General features: G+C 38.3%; 1 protein-coding gene across 4 annotated transcripts in view; it reads left to right on the top strand.

The window, feature by feature from the left end:
• Positions 1–22,161, top strand: part of grid2 (glutamate receptor, ionotropic, delta 2) — a 646,068-nt gene that overhangs the window by 566,622 nt on the left and 57,285 nt on the right. For all 4 annotated transcript variants that reach the window (XR_007892871.1, XR_007892870.1, XM_051653314.1 and 1 more), the window contains exons 12-13: positions 9,914–10,052; positions 14,689–14,884. Coding sequence is in view for 2 of the 4 variants with exons in the window: in XM_051653314.1 (XP_051509274.1) it covers positions 9,914–10,052; positions 14,689–14,884 (335 nt within the window). In the remaining 2 variants the exon portion in view is untranslated. The remainder of the gene's footprint in view (positions 1–9,913; positions 10,053–14,688; positions 14,885–22,161) is intronic.

Below are 22,161 nucleotides of genomic sequence, written 5' to 3' on the forward strand. Positions count from 1 at the left end.
GGTTGGTTGTGCATCTTTTTCTTCCACACTTTTTCCTTCCACTCAACTTTCTGTTAACATGCTTGGATACAGCACTCTGTGAACAGCCAGCTTATTTGGCAATGAATGTTTGTGGCTTACCCTCCTTGTGAAGGGTGTCAATGATTGTCTTCTGGACAACTGTCAGATCAGCAGTCTTCCCCATGATTGTGTAGCCTAGTGAACCAAACTGAGAGACCATTTTGAAGGCTCAGGAAACCTTTGCAGGTGTTTTGAGTTGATTAGCTGATTGGCATGTCACCATATTCTAATTTTTTGAGATAGTGAATTGGTGGGTTTTTGTTAAATGTGAGCCAAAATCATCACAATTAAAAGAACCAAAGACTTAAACTACTTCAGTCTGTGTGCATTGAATTTATTCAATACACAAGTTTCACAATTTGAGTTGAATTACTGAAATAAATGAACTTTTCCATGACATTCTAATTTATTGAGATGCACCTGTATATGGCCTCCAGACAGCATTTATCTTGAAGAAGTGAGGTGGAAGGTCTTGCCATTTCTAACGAGAAGCAAAAGCTTACTCGTTGTGATGAGTCGGGGTTTAGCGTTGCAATGTTATCAGAATTTTACATGAGCATTGTCAATGCCATTGAATATGTCTGATTTGTAGTTATGATCTTTGAGAAACAGGCTATCCTCAAAATATTACCTTGAATCATCTCAAAATGCAGTCATCCGAAAGGGATGAAAATGATGTGTCCTCACACCACTGAGGTGTAATAAATGCCAGGCAGATATGACAAGATAAAAGTTTTTTGGGCCACCTCCTGAGAAGGTTTGGTGGACAGTGGGAAGCATGGCGAGCAGTTTCTGTGCAGCTCTTCTGACACATTTATCAGGCAGCAGCATGTTCTCTCAGCCTGACATGCATTCTGAGCATGTTCGTCACTTCACAGTTCCCTGTGCTTCGCTTTGCACATTGCCATTTATTCATATCAAAGAGAAAGTATAAGCATCAGATGTTATCACACGGTTAGCTACAGTAAAATGTATTTTGAATAGGAAAGCTTGTTTGCTTTTGTGTTGTGCTTGCATTACTGAAAGTGGAGTGGTCTTTATTTGTATGGTGCATTATTGCCAAAACGTTGTTCGCTCATTTAAAAAATGAGTGAATCCTACTTGACAAGGGAGTACCATCTTAGGTAAGATGGCGTTAAGAGAAAGTACACGTTGGTCAGTTCCCTCTTAATCTATTGTCCCTTTGGAATGCCTACTCTACACCTAAACTCTTAATCCTTTTCCTTTTCATCATCTTCCCCTGTGAATATGTTTCTCGCACCATATGCCTGAACCCAGCATGATAGCTTTTCCATCTTGCAAGTTGTAGCTAAAAAAAGATGTGTTCGGAGGTGCACCCCTCGGTTTATTTACTTTTATTTTGATAATTTACAGCGTTGAAAGTTCCGGAGAGGCTGCATGGTGCGATAGCAGTTCAGGAGTCGGGGTCGTGCTTCAGAGCATTAAACTGTATGCAAATTGATGGCAATATTTGCCAGCAAGCCTCATAATAGGATACTTGATGGCTTAAATAAATGGCAGCTATATACACATACATACACACACACACATATTTACACACCCAAGCTTGGCAGGCCTAGTGTGGTGAAAAGAAAATAAAGGTGACATGTTGCAGGGAGCCCCGCTCCAGCGAAACGAGTAACATGTTTTTTCTTAAGTTATTTATCATCAGAGTGCTCGTGGAAATATAGGAAATAAATAAATAAAACTAACAGCACTCATCAGAAGCTACAATCTCCAGCTCTCAAGGTGCTGCAGAGATTTAAGGCTTTACAAGTTAGCAATGTATAAACCTTTGAATGTTCAGCGCCAGTAGTTTCAAAGGGCTTATTTGAAGTTGCTTTAACTGCTGAGAGACGGCAAATTTGAGAAGTAAATTTCTAGACGGCTCTGAACCTGAGTATAGTTTTCAAAACAAAAAAACAAAAAACACAAAAAAAAAAACAGCCTTATTTAAACATACCAAATGCATATTTGTCTTTGAACTGTTTATATATATATATATATATATAAACCACAAAAAGATGAGAGAATTTTACATTGTCAACAACAACATAAATCAATGGCTGTGTTTTGGGTGTGTGCTCAAATTCTTTCTGCCTAATTAAAAAAAAAAAAAAAAAGAAACCTTTTCTCTTCTCTTTAAAGGAATAGTTCACCCAAAAAACAATAAAAAATCAGTCAGCATTTACTCACCCTCATGTTGTTTCAAACCAGTTTTACTTTCTTTTTCCATGGAAAACAAAGAGAGACGTTTGGCAGAATGTTATCCTCAGTTACCATTCACTTTCATTGTTTGGAAAAAAGAGCAGCGTCTACATTCTTTAATCAACATTCAACAAATTTCTCAAAGTTTGTAACATCATGAGAATGAGTAAATAATGACAAAACTTTTCTGTTTTCGGCGAACTATTCGGCGATATATTCAGTCAGGGCAGTTGCTTTAATCCTACAGCCATCATGCAATGATTCTCAATTCAAATAATATTCAATAATTAACATTTATTTTCATCATGATGTCCTTGTACCAGGATTCATTCATTGTCCAGTTAAGAAGTGAAAGTCGGCACAATATTAAAGGGGTCATACTCTTTTTTTTTTTTTTTTTTTATCATTTTATTATCTTCCACTGATAATGTTTGTAAAGTGTTTTTGCACCAAAACAGTCATAATTTAGTAATATATGATAATTTTCCACACTGTCTCTGACCCTGTCTGAAATACTCGGTTTTGACCTAAGCGCCTCCTTAAAACTTTAATGTTCCACTGTTATGATTGGCTAACATTGTGCTGCCCCTCAAATACAACCATATTTGAAACTCAATCGGAAGAGAATGAGAATGATTAGTTCACAAGCAATCCATGATAGTATGAGCCAAAAACAAATGCACATACATAGTCCAAAGCATGTTGAATCAAGAAGCGCACACATGTAGTATCATCCTGCACTGAGGCACACATCGCCGGAAACGCATCAAAATGTCAAAGACGTCCATCTACTTCGTTTACATACACCAACAATTTAAAATTGTGCTGATGGGCAAAAGAAGGCATCCAAGATGCGTCTGTGCTCAAAACAGCAAGACGCAGCTAAATGAAACAGAATGCCGTTTTCAGAATGGTAACTTGACACTGTGTCTTTTAAAAGCAGCACAAGATACATGACAATGGTCAAAGATGTCTGTCTAGTTTCTGTTTATATACAAAAATAATAGTCAAGATGGGGCCCCTTTAGTGTTCAGGAACAGTTAGGCCACACCTGTTTGTCCTGCTCTCTCTCTGAATACGAACGGAGCGCCAGTGGGCGGGGCCAAGGATGAGATGATGTAAAGTAGATGTTGATGTTTTTTCACTGTAGAGGTGGTCATGAATTAATGGGCCCCCTAGTGATGTATAGGGAAGTTGCAGAAGTAGAGAACGAGGCATTTTTGCAGCTTGATTTCAAGAAATGTTTTTATTGCATTGGGGATTAAGTTTGAGGTCTAAAATTTGCAGGATGTTTTTATAGTAGAATGACCTGTTATATGTCAAAATATCAAGGGAAATTTGATTCCTCATGACATGACCTCTTTAAAGCAAGTGTTGCAGATCCCATCAGTCATGATGTTTGGACAGAAGCCTCTACACCAAATATTTTTGACACCTTAAACATCTACCCTGCTAATGCACAAGGGCTGTTAATTTTATTTTAATGCAATAGTACAATAGTACAAAAATATGACATATGACAAGGGTATGATCATTTTTCAGCTAGTATTAAGAGATTTTTCTTTCATTCTTTAGTTTTTTCTTTTCATTCTATTCCTCCTTTCTTTTAATTAGCTCTTTCCTTTCTTTCCCTTTCTTTTAGTTCTTTTTTCTTTCTGTCTTTTTTCTTTCTTTTCATTCATTCTTTAAATTTCCCTGTCTTTTTGTGTCTTTTCTTTCTTTTCTTCTCATTCTTTCTTCTTATTCTTTCTTTCAAGCACATGAACATCTTTCAATCATTGATTAAAAAACATTAAAAATGTGTACATATGCAAATGAATCTCTTTCCCCATGCATGCAATCACTGCGATGCCTCAAGGTTTTATTGAATTTTTCTTTTTTCTATATTTTCTGGCCTTTTAAATACCACAATTGTATCATCTTTGATGATTGAACAATTATTTGCTCAGGGTACAAAAAAAGAGAACCAATTTTTCTTTTTCTTTTTCTTTTTTTTTTTTAATGGATATACACAACCTCTCCTACACCTCAGTGTGTAAATGTGCACAGAGACACATTTCTGGGGTTGTATCTCTGTCTTCCAAGTACACAGTTGTGACATTTCGAACACAGCTGTATATAGACTTAATTTAGAATTTGTAATGATTTGATCAAGGAACCATCCAACCAAAAGAACATTTTTCTGCAGCTTTCATGATACCATTAAAGGGATAGTTCACCCAAAACTCTCTCATTATTTACTCACCCTCATGCCACCCTAGATGTGTATGACTTTCTTCTGCTGAAAACAAACTAAGAATATCTCAGCTCTGTAGGTCCATATAATGCAAGTGAACTTTGAAGGTCCAAAAATCATATAAAGGCAGCATAAAAGTAAGCCATCAGACTCCAGTGGTTAAATCTGTCAGGATACTGTCACTTTGGTCAGTCAAGTTTATGGTGTGGTGACAAGATCATGATGCCCTTGTTCTGTGTTTGTGTTTTTATGTTTGGAGCAGGGTGTCTGGGTCCTGACTCTTTGGTCTAGTTCGGTTTCAGGTCTAAGTCAGGATCCAGACACTCATGCTCCATGTCTCGTCTTTGTTAGTGCACATTGCTTCGAGTTCGGTTCTCTTGCCATGCACTCTCCTGTCAGTCTTGTGTGTTGTGTGAGTTCACATGGCTGTGTTTGGTTCTTCATCGCCATGTGCACTCCTGTCTGTTTTAGTCTTTTGTGTTTGCACATGGCTTTGTGTTTGTCTGCCATGTGCTTCCCCGACCCCACCTCTTGTTACCCTTGTCACTTTCCCTCGTTAGTCCTTGTTGTGTTTATTGGGTTCACCTGCTCCTCATGTGCTTTCCTCCCTATATATTGTGCCCTCTTCCCTCATGTCTTTGCCTAATTGTTTTGTGATGTTTGTTAACTTCGTGAGTCAAGTCTTGTTCTCCAGTCGGTTCCTGAACCTCAGTCGGTCCTATCTGTATTTATCTTTTGTTGATCCCTTGCTCTGTTTAGTCTTTTCTCTCCCAAGTGAGAGTTTTTGGTTTATATTTAGTTTCTTTTGAATAAAGCCTTTTGAATTGCCTCCTGCATTTGGGTCCTCTCTCAGATACAGTGACAAAATCTATATCTTCAGTAGTGATATGATAGTTATGGGTGAGAAACTGATCAATATTAAAATATTTTTTTCTTCTATAAATTACCCTCCTTGCCCAGTAGGTGGTGAAATGCACAAAGAATGCAAATCACCAAAAACAAAAAGAATGTGAAAGTTGGTGGAGATTTATAGTAAAAAAAAAAAAAAAAAATCAATTAAATATTGAACTTTTTCTCATCCACACCTATCATATCGCAAGAAAGTATTCAGACCCCTTTGGTTTTTGGTTTTTTTCACATTTTGTTATGTTGCAGCCTTGTGCTAAAATGCTTTATGTTATTTTATTTTTTTTCCACATCAATCTACACCATACCCCAGAATGACAAAGCAAAAACCATATTTTCGATAACTTTGCAAATTTATTAAAAAGAAAAAACTTAAATATCACATTGGTATAAGTATTCAGACCCTTAACTCAGTACTTAGTTGAATCACATTTGGCAGCAATTACAGCCTCAAGTCTTTTTGGGTATGATGCGACAAGCTTTGCACACCAGGATTTGGGGATTTTCTGCCATTCTTCTCTGCCGATCCTCTCAAGCTCTGTCAGCTTGGATGGGGACCGTCAGTGCACAGCCATTTTCAGGTCTTTCCAGAGATGTTTGATTGGGTTCAAGTCCGGGCTCTGGCTGGGCCACTCAAGGACATTCACAGAGTTGTCCCTAAGCCACTCTTGCATTGTCTTGGCTGTGTGCTTAGGGTCATTTTCCTGTTGGAAGGTGAACCTTAGGCTCAGTCTGATGTCTTGAGTGCTCTGGACCAGGTTTTCATTAAGGATATCTCTGTATTTTGCTGTGTTCAGCTTTCCTTCAAACCTGACCAGTCCCTGCCACTGAAAAACACCCCCACAGAATGATGTTAGCACCACCATGCTTCACGGTTGGGATGGTATTGCGCAGGTGATTAGCAGTGCCTGGTTTCCTCCAGACATGACACTTGGAATTGAGGCCAAACAGTTCAATCTTTGTTTCATCAGACCAGAGAATCTTGTTTCTCACAGTCTGAGAGTCCTTTAGGTGATTTTTTATGTGTCTTGCATTGAGGAGAGACTTCTGTCTGGCCACTCTGCCATAAAGCCCAGATCAGTGGATTGCTGCAGTAATGGTTGTCCTTCTGCAAGCTTCTCCCATCTCCACACATGATCTCTGGAGCTCAACCAAAGTGACCATCAGGTTCTTGGTCACCTCTCTTACCAAGGCCCTTCTCCCCCGATTGCTCAGTTTGGCTGGGCGGCCAGCTCTCGGAAGAGTCCTGGTCGTTCCAAACTTTTTAATGGAATTAAATTAACTATAAAATTTAACAATGTCATCTTTCATTCTGTTTCTTCTTGTAACATCTTTGCTTCAAAACATCAGAAGAAAGTTACAAACCAAAACCAGTCATACCTCCTAAGTCTTTCCACATTATCATTTTTATCTCATTGCACTACCATACTCAAATCATAGCTACTGCTGTATTTTTTATTTTTATAGAAAACTATCTTCCTGTCTTTCAAGCACTGGTGGGTATGGAAGTGTCAGTTGGCTTTATTTTGTTAATTGTGTTCAAAGAGAACTCTCACTGATATTGTTTTTGTTTGTATGATAATTTTCATCTCACCAATTTGCTTTGGTAAAAAATTGTATTTTTATATTTCAGCTTTTTTTTGTGTGAAACTAAACAACTAGGGTTTGTAGTCATCAGAAAGATATTCAGATATTGTACTGCTTCAGGGCATTTGCATTTATTTAATCAAAAAGAACAGCAAATATGTGGTGGACTTTTGACTTTTAAAATCTGCTCGGAGCTGTCCGGTACCGGGCCACCATCGCCTTTAAAAAGGAAATCTGAAGAATACCACCATGATTTGAGAGATGCTGTATCACACCAGAACACATCCAGCTGAAGAAGGAGCTTCTTAGGGTTCCTCTGACATTTGCTCAAATTAAAGTCCAAAATTTCTGTGGTTTAAATAGCAGATGAAGGAAGAATTGCCCTTTAAAGAGGACACTCCCTTAGCTTAAAGTCTATAGGGTCTTTTTAGTATGAGAACCCAAGAAAGATGATTAGAAGAAATGTGTGGGCTAACTCACTTTCATGGATTTGTTTGCTTAAATTAAAACCGCACCAAGTTTGTGTGAAGCAGAGAGTACACAGCCTGCGGGACGTATGTGCGTGAGTCATCTAAGAACTTTCTTTAATAAGACAGCTCATCTCTGTGCACCCCTGCAGATATAGAGTTGTCAGATACCCTTTTTGATTGCTGAAATGCTTGGCACTTACCACGCAAGTCTCCAATGATACGGGAAGCCACGAGGATAGATGGGACTAATTTTTAACGGTTCTCAGTGTAGCTGCAAGCCTTGAATTGTGTAGATTCATCATTATTGTGGTGTGCAGTACTTCTTAGGGAAGGCGCTGTCATGGGGCTGTGGAATTAGAGGGATCTGAAACGCAAAATAAACAGACGTGTTTTTGCTCCGAGAGTGGTGACGGGAGAAATATAGATTTGACATTGCAACTGAAGGGCCTTTTTCTGAGTCTCAAAGTGAGATTTTCCTCCACTAAAGTCACAGTGGTTTGGGTCTCGCATACCCCTACTTCCCCACCCTTTTGTGTGCTGCATGCTTCCATTCCTTCTAATTCGTTTAGAACACTACACTCCACTACACTACACTACTAGAGATTAAGCCATTTTTATTCTGCCCAAATTCCCAGGCAACACATGTCCTGATTAATATATATATATATATATATATATATATATATATATATATATATATATATATATATATATATACACACACACTCACTGAGCACTTTATTAGGAACACTATGGTCCTAATAAGGTGCCCAGTGTGGTCTTCTGCTGCTGTAGCCCATCATTCTCAAGGTTCAACATGTTGTGCATTCTGAGATGCTATTCTGCTCACTACAGTTGTACAGAGAGGTTATCTGAGTTACCGAAGCCTTTCTGTCAGCTTGAACCAGTCTGGCTATTCTCCGTTGATCTCTCTCATCAACAAGGCTTTTCCGACCGCAGAACTGCAGCTCACTGGATGTTTTGGGTTTTTGGCACCGTTGAGTACTTAGCTGTTACAGAAATACTCAAACCAGCCCATCTGGCACCAACAATTAATAATAATATTTCAGGTATTCATAATAAAGTGCTCAGTGAAGGCAGGCGTACATGGTGCAATTTCCAATTCTTTCCAGCCGGGAGAGATCACGTGGAAATCATGGATGCTCGTGTGGTCGCGGCTCGCATCGTGTGAGAGGAATTATGAGCGGAGCCGACTACATCACTGGGAATGATTCTACAGAATTGCCATGCTGTTCACTGCTCTTCAAACAAATCATTTGCCAAATGGGTTACGCTAGAAAACAATCTTTATCACTCTGATGGACAGAGTTTTCAAATTTCCGTCATAGTCTATTTTTATTCATCATACTTGCATTCGTTTCAGTTCTAGGGAGACATTTAGGGGGATATAGCATCTGTCATAATTGTATATGCACACAACAGTGATAGAAGGATTTGTGATAGAAGATTTTTTAACTCTCCAAGCACGTGTCTAGTGAAACAAAGGACTTCTAGGTTGAAAGTTCTACATGTCAATCAACCGCTGTGCTAAAACAAGATTTTTAAACTTTGTTGTGTGCGGCTTTAAAGCGCATTCACATGGACAAGACCACACGGATCTCCTTCAGAATGTCTGCTATTAGCATGCAGTGACACAGATGAGAAGGACGTAGTCTACATCTAAAGCTGAATAATACAGGTAGCCTACTCCACTAGAATAACTCAGAATTCTGCACTAAATGTCATGTTTGCACTTAAATTAAATCCAAGTATAACGGACAGAAATGGTGCGTCAATTTTCTGCACTTTCTTTTTAATCTTGTACATTTTGTGCACTTTATTATCATGCAGTAACTGGCAGCAACACACTGACATTATGATTGATGTATGCAGCCATAAAATCACACAGCCTCCCTTCGAAATCTGAATCTGTCAAATGTTAGACAGCATTTGTAATAAGTAACCCTTTTTTATTATTTATTATTATATTATTATTTTTTATTATTATTTATTATTTATCGGCAGATAAGTTTTCAGCTAATGCAGCACCCATGCCAGTCTTCCTTTTTATTTCTAAATCGCAAGCAATGAGGAATTAAAGCAATGCCCTCCTCTGGCTTTATGTCTTATAATGATAAATAGCGTGGAAATTCATGCGATTGCTCCAGAATTCACCAGGTCGTAAATTTGTGTCATGTACGATTGCACCTGTATGATTTTCAGATAAACTTGACTCGTAACATGTGCAGGGGCTCACGACCTCCTGAGTGTCAGAACTCGCACCGTGTATGCCCAGCCTGAGTGTATCAATTGATGAGCTAAGCTTTTGAATGCCATACCTCAATTGGACCAAACAGTCCTCAGTGTTAAACCTAGCCCAAAAAAGTCAATAAAAAATGAAACAACTTTTTTGTTTACTCACTCTTTTCTCCTGTTGCCTCTGTAGGTGGCGATGTGCCCTACACAACTCTGGCCACAAGGATGATGATGGGGGTTTGGTGGCTGTTTGCTCTGATAGTCATCTCCTCCTACACAGCAAATCTGGCTGCCTTCCTCACCATCTCCCGCATAGAGAACTCTATTCAGTGAGTGTTACAAATGTATTCCAAATTTCTCTCATTTTGCTTCAAATACAGTAATCATCCTTACAAAAATGAAACAACATTTATGATGTAAAAATTTTGTTGTGGTAGTAGGTATTAGTTTTGTTTAAACATTACAACAAAAAAAAAAAAGTTATGATTTTCAGGCAGCATTGATTAAGTTCGGAGAGGAAGTGTATTAATTGAGTACCATTCATCAAACAAAACGAAAGGTCTCTCCTTCTCCCAAGCTTTACATAAATTAAGTTGAAAAGAAAGAATTAGTTGATTAAATCAGTTATACCCTTGCCACAAAACTCAAACACAGTTTTTCTCCTCACAGGCAAGTAAACATGCGCTCAATTCCGCTGACAGGCTGTGTGTAAATAAATACGCATGAGAACCCAACACAAGTTTCATGGCACTGAGACTGCTGCTTCACAAATCAGTTAACACTGTGTACGTGTACGTTTAGGACTTCTCTTGGGGGCATGCAAAATCACTGTTTTAATTTCCTGAGGCACAAATTAGATCTGTCATTCCACTGAGATATCATCAGATATCTATGCACCGGCGATTCATTTAAACTGCCTGGATGAGCTCACGGAGACCAGAGGAGCCCAACATAGATATCCAAATGCAAACCCACTCCAAACCCTGTTTGTTTACAGTGGACCATGTCACTCCCTACTCTCTGCCCACTGTGAGACCTCACCAATCCAGTGTGGTCCCTGATAGCACACGTACATCACCCAGACATCTATTTGATGTGTGTGTTTACATCTGGAAGATGTATTTTTAATGTTGTTTGCTCATTGTTAATTAGATTGTGATGCTTCCCAGATGAAAAGATAAAAAGGCATCTTGGAGATATACGTGTGCTATCTGGGGTTATTTTTCTAATTAGATTTAGCAATGCCTAGCAGTCATAGATTTAAAGGTGAAGTGTGTAATTTCTGTGTCACTGGTGTCACCAAGTGGAATCGCAAAAATATTTACTGTTTTCAAACAGGTTTCCCAAACACTCCCTCCATCTTCTGGAAATAGATAGTCCCGCTCCAAACCAAAGTCTTTTAAGGAAGTCAGTCCAATGGCTGCCATCTATGAAACAATCTTGGGAAGCTATTTCCAGTCATGAAAGTGCAGCTCATATCTACTTGAAAGGGAAAAGGCTGAAATCTCAAAAACAGTTGGTCAAAATTACGATCAAAGAACATATTTCAAATCAGCAGTAAAATCTGACAGCACTGGTATCATGCATTTTATTTCTTTACCTCAGATTACGCTAAAAAACGAAATTTTCCCGGCTTGTATAGCTAATGCGCATGCGCTTTCTCGAGTTGACAGGCAATGTTTGTATCTAAAAGGTGATTGGCTTTTTGGGTGTTCCCATTCATTTTAAAAGAAGTGGCCCGTCTCTGCTAAATAGTCTCTGCCCAAACTCACACCACTGGTTTAGCTAATGTTGCTATTTCGGGCTGGTCAAGATACTCAAAAAATCAGAGCGATGTTTTGACAGCGCCACAGTGTTTTCATTTTTCGAGGGAATCAACCTACTAATGGCTTACTAATAATTGTCTATCCACAAAAAATATGCACATCACCGTTAACTGCGTTTACAATAACATTTACTCCAGTTGTTCAGCTTACTCTCTGTGAGTTCTTATCCCTCACAAGTGGTTATTGAGCTAATCAAATTCAACGATGACTAGCAGCGATAGAGTTAATTGTGCTTGTACGATCCTCTTCTCCTTCATCATATAACCATGTAGGCGATCTTTTTTCAAGATCTCAGTTTGTTTATTTTTTCTTTGCATTAGATTATCATTAATGAGCTTGTGCTTAGATCGCTTGATTCTAGTTCTATGCACCTAATTAGGATTTCCATAAATTTAAATGTATTATCTTTTAATGTGTAGACGATGGCAGGGTCATTACAGAAATAATTACAGTCTAAACTCCAAACCCAGGGGTCTGTTGTATTTAAAAGCAGATGATGTAGCTCTTCAGTCAGGAGGAGCTGAAAGATTTATGAGATGAGCTGGGTGAAGGTGGGAGGGGGTTTTGAACACAATTACACAGTTTTGTCTTGATAAAGAAGTTTCATTACCTAATAGATTATAAAAGTGTAGCTGTTGGTGCAGTCTGTTTAATATTATATTCTTTATTTGCGGTGTAAATTTTAAGCCAGACACATTCAAGACTAAACTGATTAGAATTTTATTGTTCATCTGTCTCTTTATATCGACTTAACTGATCTTAACTCAGTGTTAATTAAATCAGGCAACATCAACTTATCGACAATTCTCACTTACCCCACATAGCTCTTAAAAGTTAAACACAAAATCTATGCATTCGCTCGTTTCATCAGGCTTTTTCTGTCAGGAGTTTAAACAGCCTTTTAACTTTTTCATATACGTATATAATGCATAATCTTGGAAACTTTTCCAGCACAGCTGAGGTTTTTTGAAAGCTCAATCAAATCGTGGATCAATCCTTAAAGAGTGAAAACTGAACTTTGAAAAATGAATATATATATATAATAGTATGTACCTGATGTCGCATGGATAGCTGGTATACAGCTGTAGATGTGTTCAGCTAGAATTTATTTACTTGTAAGTAAGGAAAACACTTCAGATGTGTCTCGTTTATGCTGATTGCCATTGTGTTGAATGATTTGCTACACTTTACTACTGATTTGCTGGCTGTAATGCAACTTTGCAAATAAGAAACACATTACTGATGTTCACTTTTGTCCTGACATAAGCAAAACAAAAACAAGAAAATTGCATCTAATTTTCTTTTTATAAACAAAGACAATAATTAAATACTGTACTAAAGCCTTAATGTTTCAGTCAGCTTTACAATGTGTCCTTGAATATTCATGCGTATTGTTAAATGGTAAAACAGTTTGAGATGAGCAGGTTTAGACATAAAAAAATGGGGTTTAGAAAACATAGTGTATGATTCCGCTTCATATGTATCGGCTTTCAACATGGCTGTGAGACACGTCCATCTGGTGAAGGTGAATGAGGGCCATGCTCCAGGCTTCTCGAGATTGTTTTGTCTTCACAAACATGCCCATTTGCCTGCAGTCTGGATAGTCGCAGTCACACCATGCCACAGATTACACTTTTCCTGGGCAAGTAAAGAGATCAGCTAAGCGGCCATTGCAACTGATAGACGCCAGATGGTCACCTTTAAAGGGTGTGAAAAAGTGTATACACAGATAGATTGCTGTTCTTGTGGCTAATTGAATTTTGCTGGATCAAAATACACATTGTTGGCTTGCATAGTTCACACAAATCTGTGCAGGTTTGCTATACAGACGCAATTACGTTCAACATTGACCCTACTTATGTGCTTTCAGGTGCACAATGAGCCACAGAGTAGATAACAGTACAAAGACAAAGAACTTGCATTAGCATTGAAAACTTAATGTCACAGACTGGCCCTGCCTTGCACAGTAGCTCTCGGAGGTGTTTTTTAGTACTACAGGGTACTCAGTGGCCATTTTTATGGCAAGTCTCTATGCAAATGACACCCTACATATGACCACAATTCTTAGGGAGGGGTGGGGATTAAGTGCCGAGATTAATTGGGAGCAATAAAAGATTAACATTTGTGTCCAAGTTCATTAAATCTTCAAAGAGTGCTAGCAGAGTTAAGTACTAGAGGAGGCTGGTATGAAGATGACAGCTGGCTGATGTTATAATATTTGATAAATTAGAGGTCAGGCCAGCTATCTACGGGAATCTCAATGGCATCAACCCACATATTTATAAGATCACATAGTTACTCAAATGTGCTCTTGTGTGCATAAAGTTAATCATAGATACCACTATGTTGTTTTAATATAGTCCCTATTTGGAAAATCCAGCTTTAGCCGGTAGCTGTGTTTTGGAACATGGTAGCTGGTTTCTATCTGGTCCAAGCTGGTCATGAGATGGTCCAAGCTGGTCGTTAGCTGGTCCAAGCTGCTAGACCAGCTTAGACCAGCTACCAGCTTGCCATACCAGCACAAGGTGGTCAAGCTGGTTTTTGGAACATGGTAGCTGGTCAACCAGCTGAGGACCAGCTTGGACCAGCTCATGACCAACATTGACCAGCTAAGGACCAGCTTGGACCCGCTACTATGTTCCAAAACACAGCTTCCAGCTTAAACTGGATTTACCAGCAGGGGTGGCATAGTACTAATTTGTATCATTATCAGTTTTCTAAACTAAGTGAGACTTTGTTGATATGCTTTAATGAGAGCAGTATTTTGAGTGAAACTGAGAGGGCTTTATTTGTATTGTGTTTCTCAAATATTTGGTTAATGCAAATATTACTGCAGTGAATTAGTGTTTCTTGCTTGACTAACTTTTAATTAGATGTAAGGTATTAGCACAAATTGCTGAATTAACAGTATTTGATATTACATGAGTGGGAGAGTATCTGTGCGATGGAGCTTTTGAATGGATTTATACACTGTTACGCTGGCACAGTTAAGCTCAATCAAGTGTGGATATTCATGCGTTCACATTGTAGACTTTGTGAATAATGTTTTAATTGTTGAATTATTACACCCCCAGGTATCAACCCAAGAGTTAAATTTTTCAGTATTTTCTATGATAAATATTTAATTGTCCCCCTTCAGGTCTCTGCAGGACTTGGCAAAGCAGACAGACCTGCCATACGGCACAGTTCTAGACTCTGCCGTTTACGACCAGGTTCGCAGCAAAGGCATGAACCCTTTCGAGAGAGACCCAATGTACTCGCAGATGTGGAGGATGATTAACCGGACAGGAGGAGCCGAAAACAATGTGGAAGAATCAAAAGAAGGCATTCGCAAGGTAGGCTTATCTGTCGCTATGACTACCAAGCCCGGAATATGCCACCGTTTGTCCAATTATGATGCTTAACTAAGCAACGGTTTGTAAAGATAGCACTAATGTTCTCTGAATAGAGATATCAAAGTGAAAGTACACTAATATGGCTTAATGGTGCTTGAGTTATGAGTGATTTAGCTCAGAAAATTCCCTCTCTGATTTCCCATACTAATTAGTTGCGGGTTAATGGCTTATTTGTTAGCCCACAATTTTTTTATTTCTCCCTTCCAAGGTTGTTTTCATTTTGGAATTTTAAACAAGCACAAATGCTGCAATTAAAAAGGCTGGTAAACGAGTAAAGTATGAATGCTAGAGTCTACGCCTTATCAGATCTTGTGTGAATACTAAAGAGTAAATGGCTGACTAGAGTGTTAATGAGTTAATGTGATGTCATCTCACAGGTGTTCAGATAAATATTGTATGACACTTGCCAGAGTCTTGCCAGAGGCATCACCCTCTTTCACCCTCTTATTCCTTTGCTTCTCCTCTATTTCACCAGCCCTTCTCCTTCTGTTGGATGTAGTATATGGAGTGCCCCCTAGTGATTGCTTCCTTAACAAAAAGAAGTAAAGTTCTCTTCCCTTAAAATTTTGACCACGGCAGGATTGAAATTTAAGGCATTTAGCAGATGCTTTGACCCAAAGTGAGCTTTACTTATGAGACTATTGGGCTTACCAAATGGCAAACATGCAATTCAGTACGATACCTGCTAGCAAAAAAGTCCTGTCTATACACATACAAATATGTAAGTACAGTATCTAATACAAAACAGGCCCGGCTCCAGCTCTAAGATGTATGGTGGGCCATAGGACCCTCTGGTGGACAGTTGGAAGGGTAGGTAGGAGTGTGTTTGCCAAGGTGGGCCAAGATTATGACTGGGTGGGCCAGGCCCACCCAGGCCCCTCTCTGGAGCTGGGCCTGATACAAATACACCTAATATAAGTTCTACCACTATTTGATGCTTTGGCTTTCATAGCCATAACCAGCATAAGGTAAGCACTGACTAGTCAACAACTTTTCCGGATGAATAGTCGATAAGTTAAAATGAGTCATGAAAGCCATAATATAAATAATTAAGCGAAAGTGAAAAAGGTGAGTCTTGAGTCTGCGTCTGTACATTGGGAGGGATTCTGCTGTTCATACATGTAGTTGATTCCATCATTTTGGGGTGAAGACTGTCTACGAAAGCTTACAAATAAAGAACTCTTTAAGGAATCGAAGAATTCTTAAGACAGAATGACAGCGGGATTTTTGCATCATGTGAAATCATCCATAATATAGGGAGTGGCTGGTACAGTGGACAAACAGCTCCTTTGATTTCCTCAGCAAATATTTAAGATGCTAATTCTCTATTGCATTCCACCTCTTCTCTGAGCTAGCCATGGTCTAATGCTGAGAGCAGCATCTGTTTGTGAACTCATTTTTCAATAATAGGAGCAGACTGGGAATTTCATTTCAGTGCTAAGGGAGATGTGCTTTCATAATTCATGAGCAAAGCACACATGATTTTTGCATTGCAAAAACATTAATAGTTTTGCTCAAGATGAATGTGTTTCATGAGTTGTTGTAGGTCTTATACTGTAGCCTTACTGAATATTTTCTAAACATCACATCCTATTTCCTTAAACAATTAATCATAGGCTGCATCACGCTACAAGAATGGTCTGTGTTTTTGTGTCCACTAAATCCCCTACAGCAAATCTAGATATATGGAGGAGGCTTCCGTCTGGAAAGCGTAGCACTCACAGAAGGACAAGAGTAGGTATGCATCTTGGCAAGACATTTTTCAGGTCATAAGCTCAGATATGCCCATTATGTCCAGCTCAGTACCCAACAGAGGAGAATTTTGTAGAAAGACCATAAGTTGACATTATAACATGATGGACAGATGAAAAAGAAGAGGGTGTGTGTGGGGGGGGGGGGGGGGGTTCTTTTTAAATGAAAGAACTGAGGTCTCTGGATGCTCGGAAAGAATAAGGCAAAACATTCAATATGACTTCAAGTTTGACAATTTCCAAATATTTATTGTTGCTTTGTACTCTAAAGACATCATTAGTGAGGTAAAACCATGTGTAAAAATCACTGGGCCAATGTTGACGCTTCACTCCACAGAGTTTATTGTACTGGGTAACAGTGAAATGTATCCCCTTTACAGTTCAAAAAGCCAGTCAGCTTTTTGATAGAGGCATCACAACCCTTAATATGGTGACTCTAGGAATGGAAGCCCCTTTGATAGAGCCTATGGAAGGCATTTTTGAAAGAAACTCTTGGAATGGAAGCAACTCTGGAAGCGATTCCAGAGTCAATATGGCGATTCTTGGAATGGAAGCAACTCTGGAAGCGACTCAATTTAATATGGCAACTGGAATGGAAGTAATTTTGTTAGAGCCTATGGAAGGCCTTTTTGATAGAGGCATCATCTAGAACAAGCATGCACATTTGCTGGACCAGCTTGAAAAATGCAGGGGGTTTTTTTCAGTGATTTTCAATTGATATTAACTTTAAATTGAGATAAAGAGGCACAATTTATGATAGTATTGGTGTCAGATTTTGTTCTTGATTTGAAATGTGCTGTTGACCAACAGTTTTGGAGATTTGTATATTTTTTTATTAAATTTGATAGAAGCCATACTTGCATGATTGAAAGTAGCCCTTGGGCGTTTCCAATATGTCCACCGAGTGAGCTGACTTGCTTTAGACTGAACTTAACTGACTTCGGCACAGTTTAAAGAGTGAGAAAGACAAGACATGGCTAGCTCAGAGGGAGGTGGGGAGGAAGACGGGGAGATTGGAAGATAGACAGATGAAGTGATTTCTCATCATAGAGGGGAACTAATGATCCTTCCCTCATTCTTTCTTCATTCCCCAGATTCACACAAATACGCCACACAAAGAGCTAAGTTCCTCTCATTGTACAAACACTTATTTATCATTTCATTCTCAGCTTGCTCATTAGTTTGTTGTCACACCGAACAGCAGAAAACAGCGAAGCGCATGTGGGAAGTCGGACCATGATTGTTTAGAATGCATAATGACGAGATTTGAGTCATCACCAGCTGGGGCAAAATGAACGCTTGAGGAGGCTTGCTCAATGGGAAAGATTATAACTCTATAACACCTGCTTGGTGTGCTTGAGAAATTTCTGTGAAGATCAGCGAGATGCAGTGTGTGCGTGTAACTGTGTTTAGAGTCATACCACTTGTTGTATGCACCTGTTCACCACTAATCAGGAAACATTGCTGTTGTTGATTGGTAGATATTTAGAGTGTTTTGATATAAGCAGTGTGTGTGTGAATGTGTTAGTGCTACTCTTTATCTTTATAAGAAACAGACAGTTTTTTTATTAGCTACATTAAAGACTCAATTAGATCCAAGAGACAATAATGTGAAAGACTGGTAGGAGAATGTTTAGCAATTATTTGTTAAGTATTTTAATCACAAGCACAATCTTTGGAGCTTTTGTTCTTGTGGCTAAAGAAACTAAAAATGGATGACCTTCTGAATGTTTAGGACAACATTATAGACTGATAGACTAATTCATTCATTAATTTACCGACTTGCAAATCGGTAAATAGGTCTGAATCAAACTCATCAGTTATTCATTGGTTAAACAGGCTGAATGGATTTCATTGGTCAGTGAATCAAAGTTTTGATCAGGGAATTGAGTCTTTTAAATGCATTTGCATTTCTAGCATTGCAATGAATAGCTCACCCAAAAATTATCAGTCTTTTATCATTTTCTCACCCTTATGCCGTCTCAAACTCGTATGACTTTCATTCTTCTGCGGAACACAAACAAAGATATTTCGATGTGAATATATGCAATAGATATGATATGAATATATCCATAAAATGCAAGTCAATGCGATCCAATAATTCCAAGCTCCAAAAAAATGGCATCATAAAGTAATCCTTTGTGGTTTAATCCATGTCCTCTGAAGCGATCCGATTGGTTTTGGGTAAGATCAGACCAAAAGTATTAACTCTTTTTTCCTATAAATCTTGCCATCTGCAGTCTCCTTGGCAAGATCATGATTTGAAGCTCGATTACACTTCCCTGCACTTGACTCATGCGCAGAGCGCATGGTACACTGCATATGTACACATACTCTACACACGATTTTTTTTTTTTATCAAAATAACATTTATTAAAGCCAAGAATGTATATGTATTTCATATGTGTATTGATAACTAAACTTTGTCATATAAACAAAAAGTATGGCCTAAACATGATTGTTCAAAGTTTTCATTGCTCAAAAACACTTTTGTGTAATTTTTTTATTTATATATATATATATATATATATATATATATATATATATATATATATATATATATATATATATATATATATATATATATATTTATACATAATTTCTTATTTCTACAGCAACTCTGCAGACTGTGGGTATATTGTATATTAATAAATTGGTGCAAAGCACTGTTTGCTATTTTCCTGAAAAATAGGTAATTGTGCCAAGACGTCTGAGAACCACGTCTATTCTCGACGCAAGTCTTAACTCAGTTCCTGCATTTGCAGTTTGAGGATTCCACCAGCAAATGTTTTTAAACAGCTATAGATCACTTTTAAATACTAGACATGATTTGTGTGTCAGTAGATCAATATGACTGATAATAATAATAATAACAATGAACATTGGTAGAGAAGCAAAGCAGGTGAAACAAGGGTGAGCAGGACGAGAGCCAGCAGTCCCAGAGAGGCTGATAACATATACAACACATGCATTGTGGTCTGGAGCGCAGCCAACAATACAGTTACAGAGCAGGAGATGCATTGCATACAGCCCCTTTACACTACCAAATTCATATGTCTGTATTTATATTGATGTTGCTTGACAGGAAATTAAATATATAATAGGACACAGATGGTGCAGTAAGGAGAGAAGAACCTTAGAATTAAATTGCACTTGACCCAGCCCATTAGCGCTTTGCGCATGCAATTTCACCAAGCCACATGCTTAGCACAGACTTAGCGCATGCTTGCATGAAAATATGAAAACTTTACGGTCATGTCCATTGACTTTACATGTATGATGTATGGCATAGCACTATGCTTAAGGCATATCACTCTTAAAATAGGGCTTGATGTCTGTATTTAAAAGGTAGTTGGATTTTTTACCTGGAAAGTGGGACTTACTTTTCTACATCCGCCATATTGGGTGTTCCAATTTCTCCCATTCTTTTTAATACAAGCGCTCCGTCTCTGGCTAAATATTCTCTGGTGAACCTCACTCCACTTACTCCATACTAGAGAGAAAGAAATATAAAAGAGTGCAGACTATAGAAAAAAAAAAAAAAAAAGAAGAAATAAAAGAGAGTTTTGTACAACCAAAGGAGAGAGAAATAAAGAGAAATACATTTAGTGTTGAATATGTGGCAGGGAGGATAATTGAGACTGGACATCACAGGAAAGATACAAATATAGGAGGAGGAGAGGAAGAATGGAAGTGCAACTTTAACGGAAAATTAGCCAAGACTTATCTTCTTCCTGCTGATTGATTTAGCTGAGGATTGTTGCTAGGCATCTGACAGAATAAGCTGGTGTTTCAGCTTCAAGAGAAGGGGTGGACTGCATAGAGACACAGAGAAGGACCAAAAGAGAGATGATAAGTGTTTTTCAGAAAAGATAAGAGGACTGTGGAAAAAGAGTAGCACTGGCACTACTGTGAAACTGTATTTAAAGACCCTGAAGGATATATTACATCTCTGTACACTCTTACCCATGTACAGCAATCTATTGAGCAAAATTTAAATAGAAAAAAAGAGAGTGAAGAATAAATTGAGAAGGCTTGCTCCAAGGATGTACTGTATTTAATACCTGGAGACATTTGCCCATTAGCATTTCCAGCATTCATCTCAATGACAGTTGCTCGGCAGACGCATACCCCCTTGGAAATTGCGATTTGAATTCTGCCATCTTTGGTCATGAGCATTGAGCCATATATGCTACTAATTATTCTGGAGCCACAGGAAAATTAATGGCACCACGAGAACAAACACAGTCTCAAGCCCTTGACTAGTGACTATCCTAAGGCATGACATCAAAGACAGCAGATGGAGGGAAATAATTTTTTTTTACTTGTGAATGGCTGTCAATGGAGACAAATGCTCATTCCCTCCATTAAGTGTAGTTATGTCATCTACAGTACCAGCAGGGGCTAATTGGACCACGCTAACAGTCAAACCTTGATCCCATGGGTTGATCTAATAGGACATGGAATTAGATTCCGGCCACATTATCTGCTTGAACATGTGGAAGGGAATTGAGCTCAGAGTGTTGAAGCTACATGGCAGGACATCTGTCTTCATCCTTCACAAAACTCTTTTTACTCCTGACTCCTTCATAATTCAGTCTCTCTTCGCTTCCTGTGTGTCTGTCCTTCTGAGGAAAACATGATTCTAGGTTTTTTTTTAGCAATGCTGATGTAGCGTGTGGCATGTGTGATGGCACCTGGGGCAGTACGAATGATTACTATTCCACCGACATCCCGCTAGGGGTGTCTAATTCAATTACTTTCCAGCACACCTCAAATGGGAACACCAGCAGGTGCACCGAACCGGCAAGACTTGGGCCAATCAGAAGATAACAAGGGTACGTGAAGGAGGCAAAATGCACACATACACACTCAACAACTGACTTAAGTGAAATAACTGATTTGTATTGAATAATTTGAATAAAATTAACATCACAGATAAAATCACTAGACAATCCAACAAATGGATCTTAAATAAAATAATACAATAAACAAGTCGATATTTAAATTCACCAGTAGACTTAGTTCTGTTTCCTTTTCACAAATTTATCTTCCCTTTAGTTATTTCAAATCAATGTTCTTTCTCTTCAAATTCTGTTAATCTAATCATGCCTATTTAGTTTAGCGTAAGCTAATAAAATGGTTTATCGATTTTAGTTCCTATCTATTATCAAATGTAACTCTTTTGTAACTCTTTTTCCAAATAAACTCAAAATAAAATTACATTTACCTATTAATTACCTATACAATTCAAATAAACAATTATACAATTAAGTATAATTAGAGTTCTTCAAGAATAAACATTCAATTAATGTCCAGATTCACAAATACCTCGACCTTTTCGTTGTCGAGAGTAGAGATGAATTGATGATTATTCGGAAATCCACGAACAGAAGATATTCACAGTTCAGATAAGACTCTTGGGTTTTTGGCTCGCCATCAAACTTTCCAGAAAGTTCGTGCAGA

Source organism: Myxocyprinus asiaticus, chromosome 24 (genome assembly GCF_019703515.2).
Source record: "Myxocyprinus asiaticus isolate MX2 ecotype Aquarium Trade chromosome 24, UBuf_Myxa_2, whole genome shotgun sequence".
Lineage (NCBI taxonomy): Eukaryota > Metazoa > Chordata > Actinopteri > Cypriniformes > Catostomidae > Myxocyprinus > Myxocyprinus asiaticus.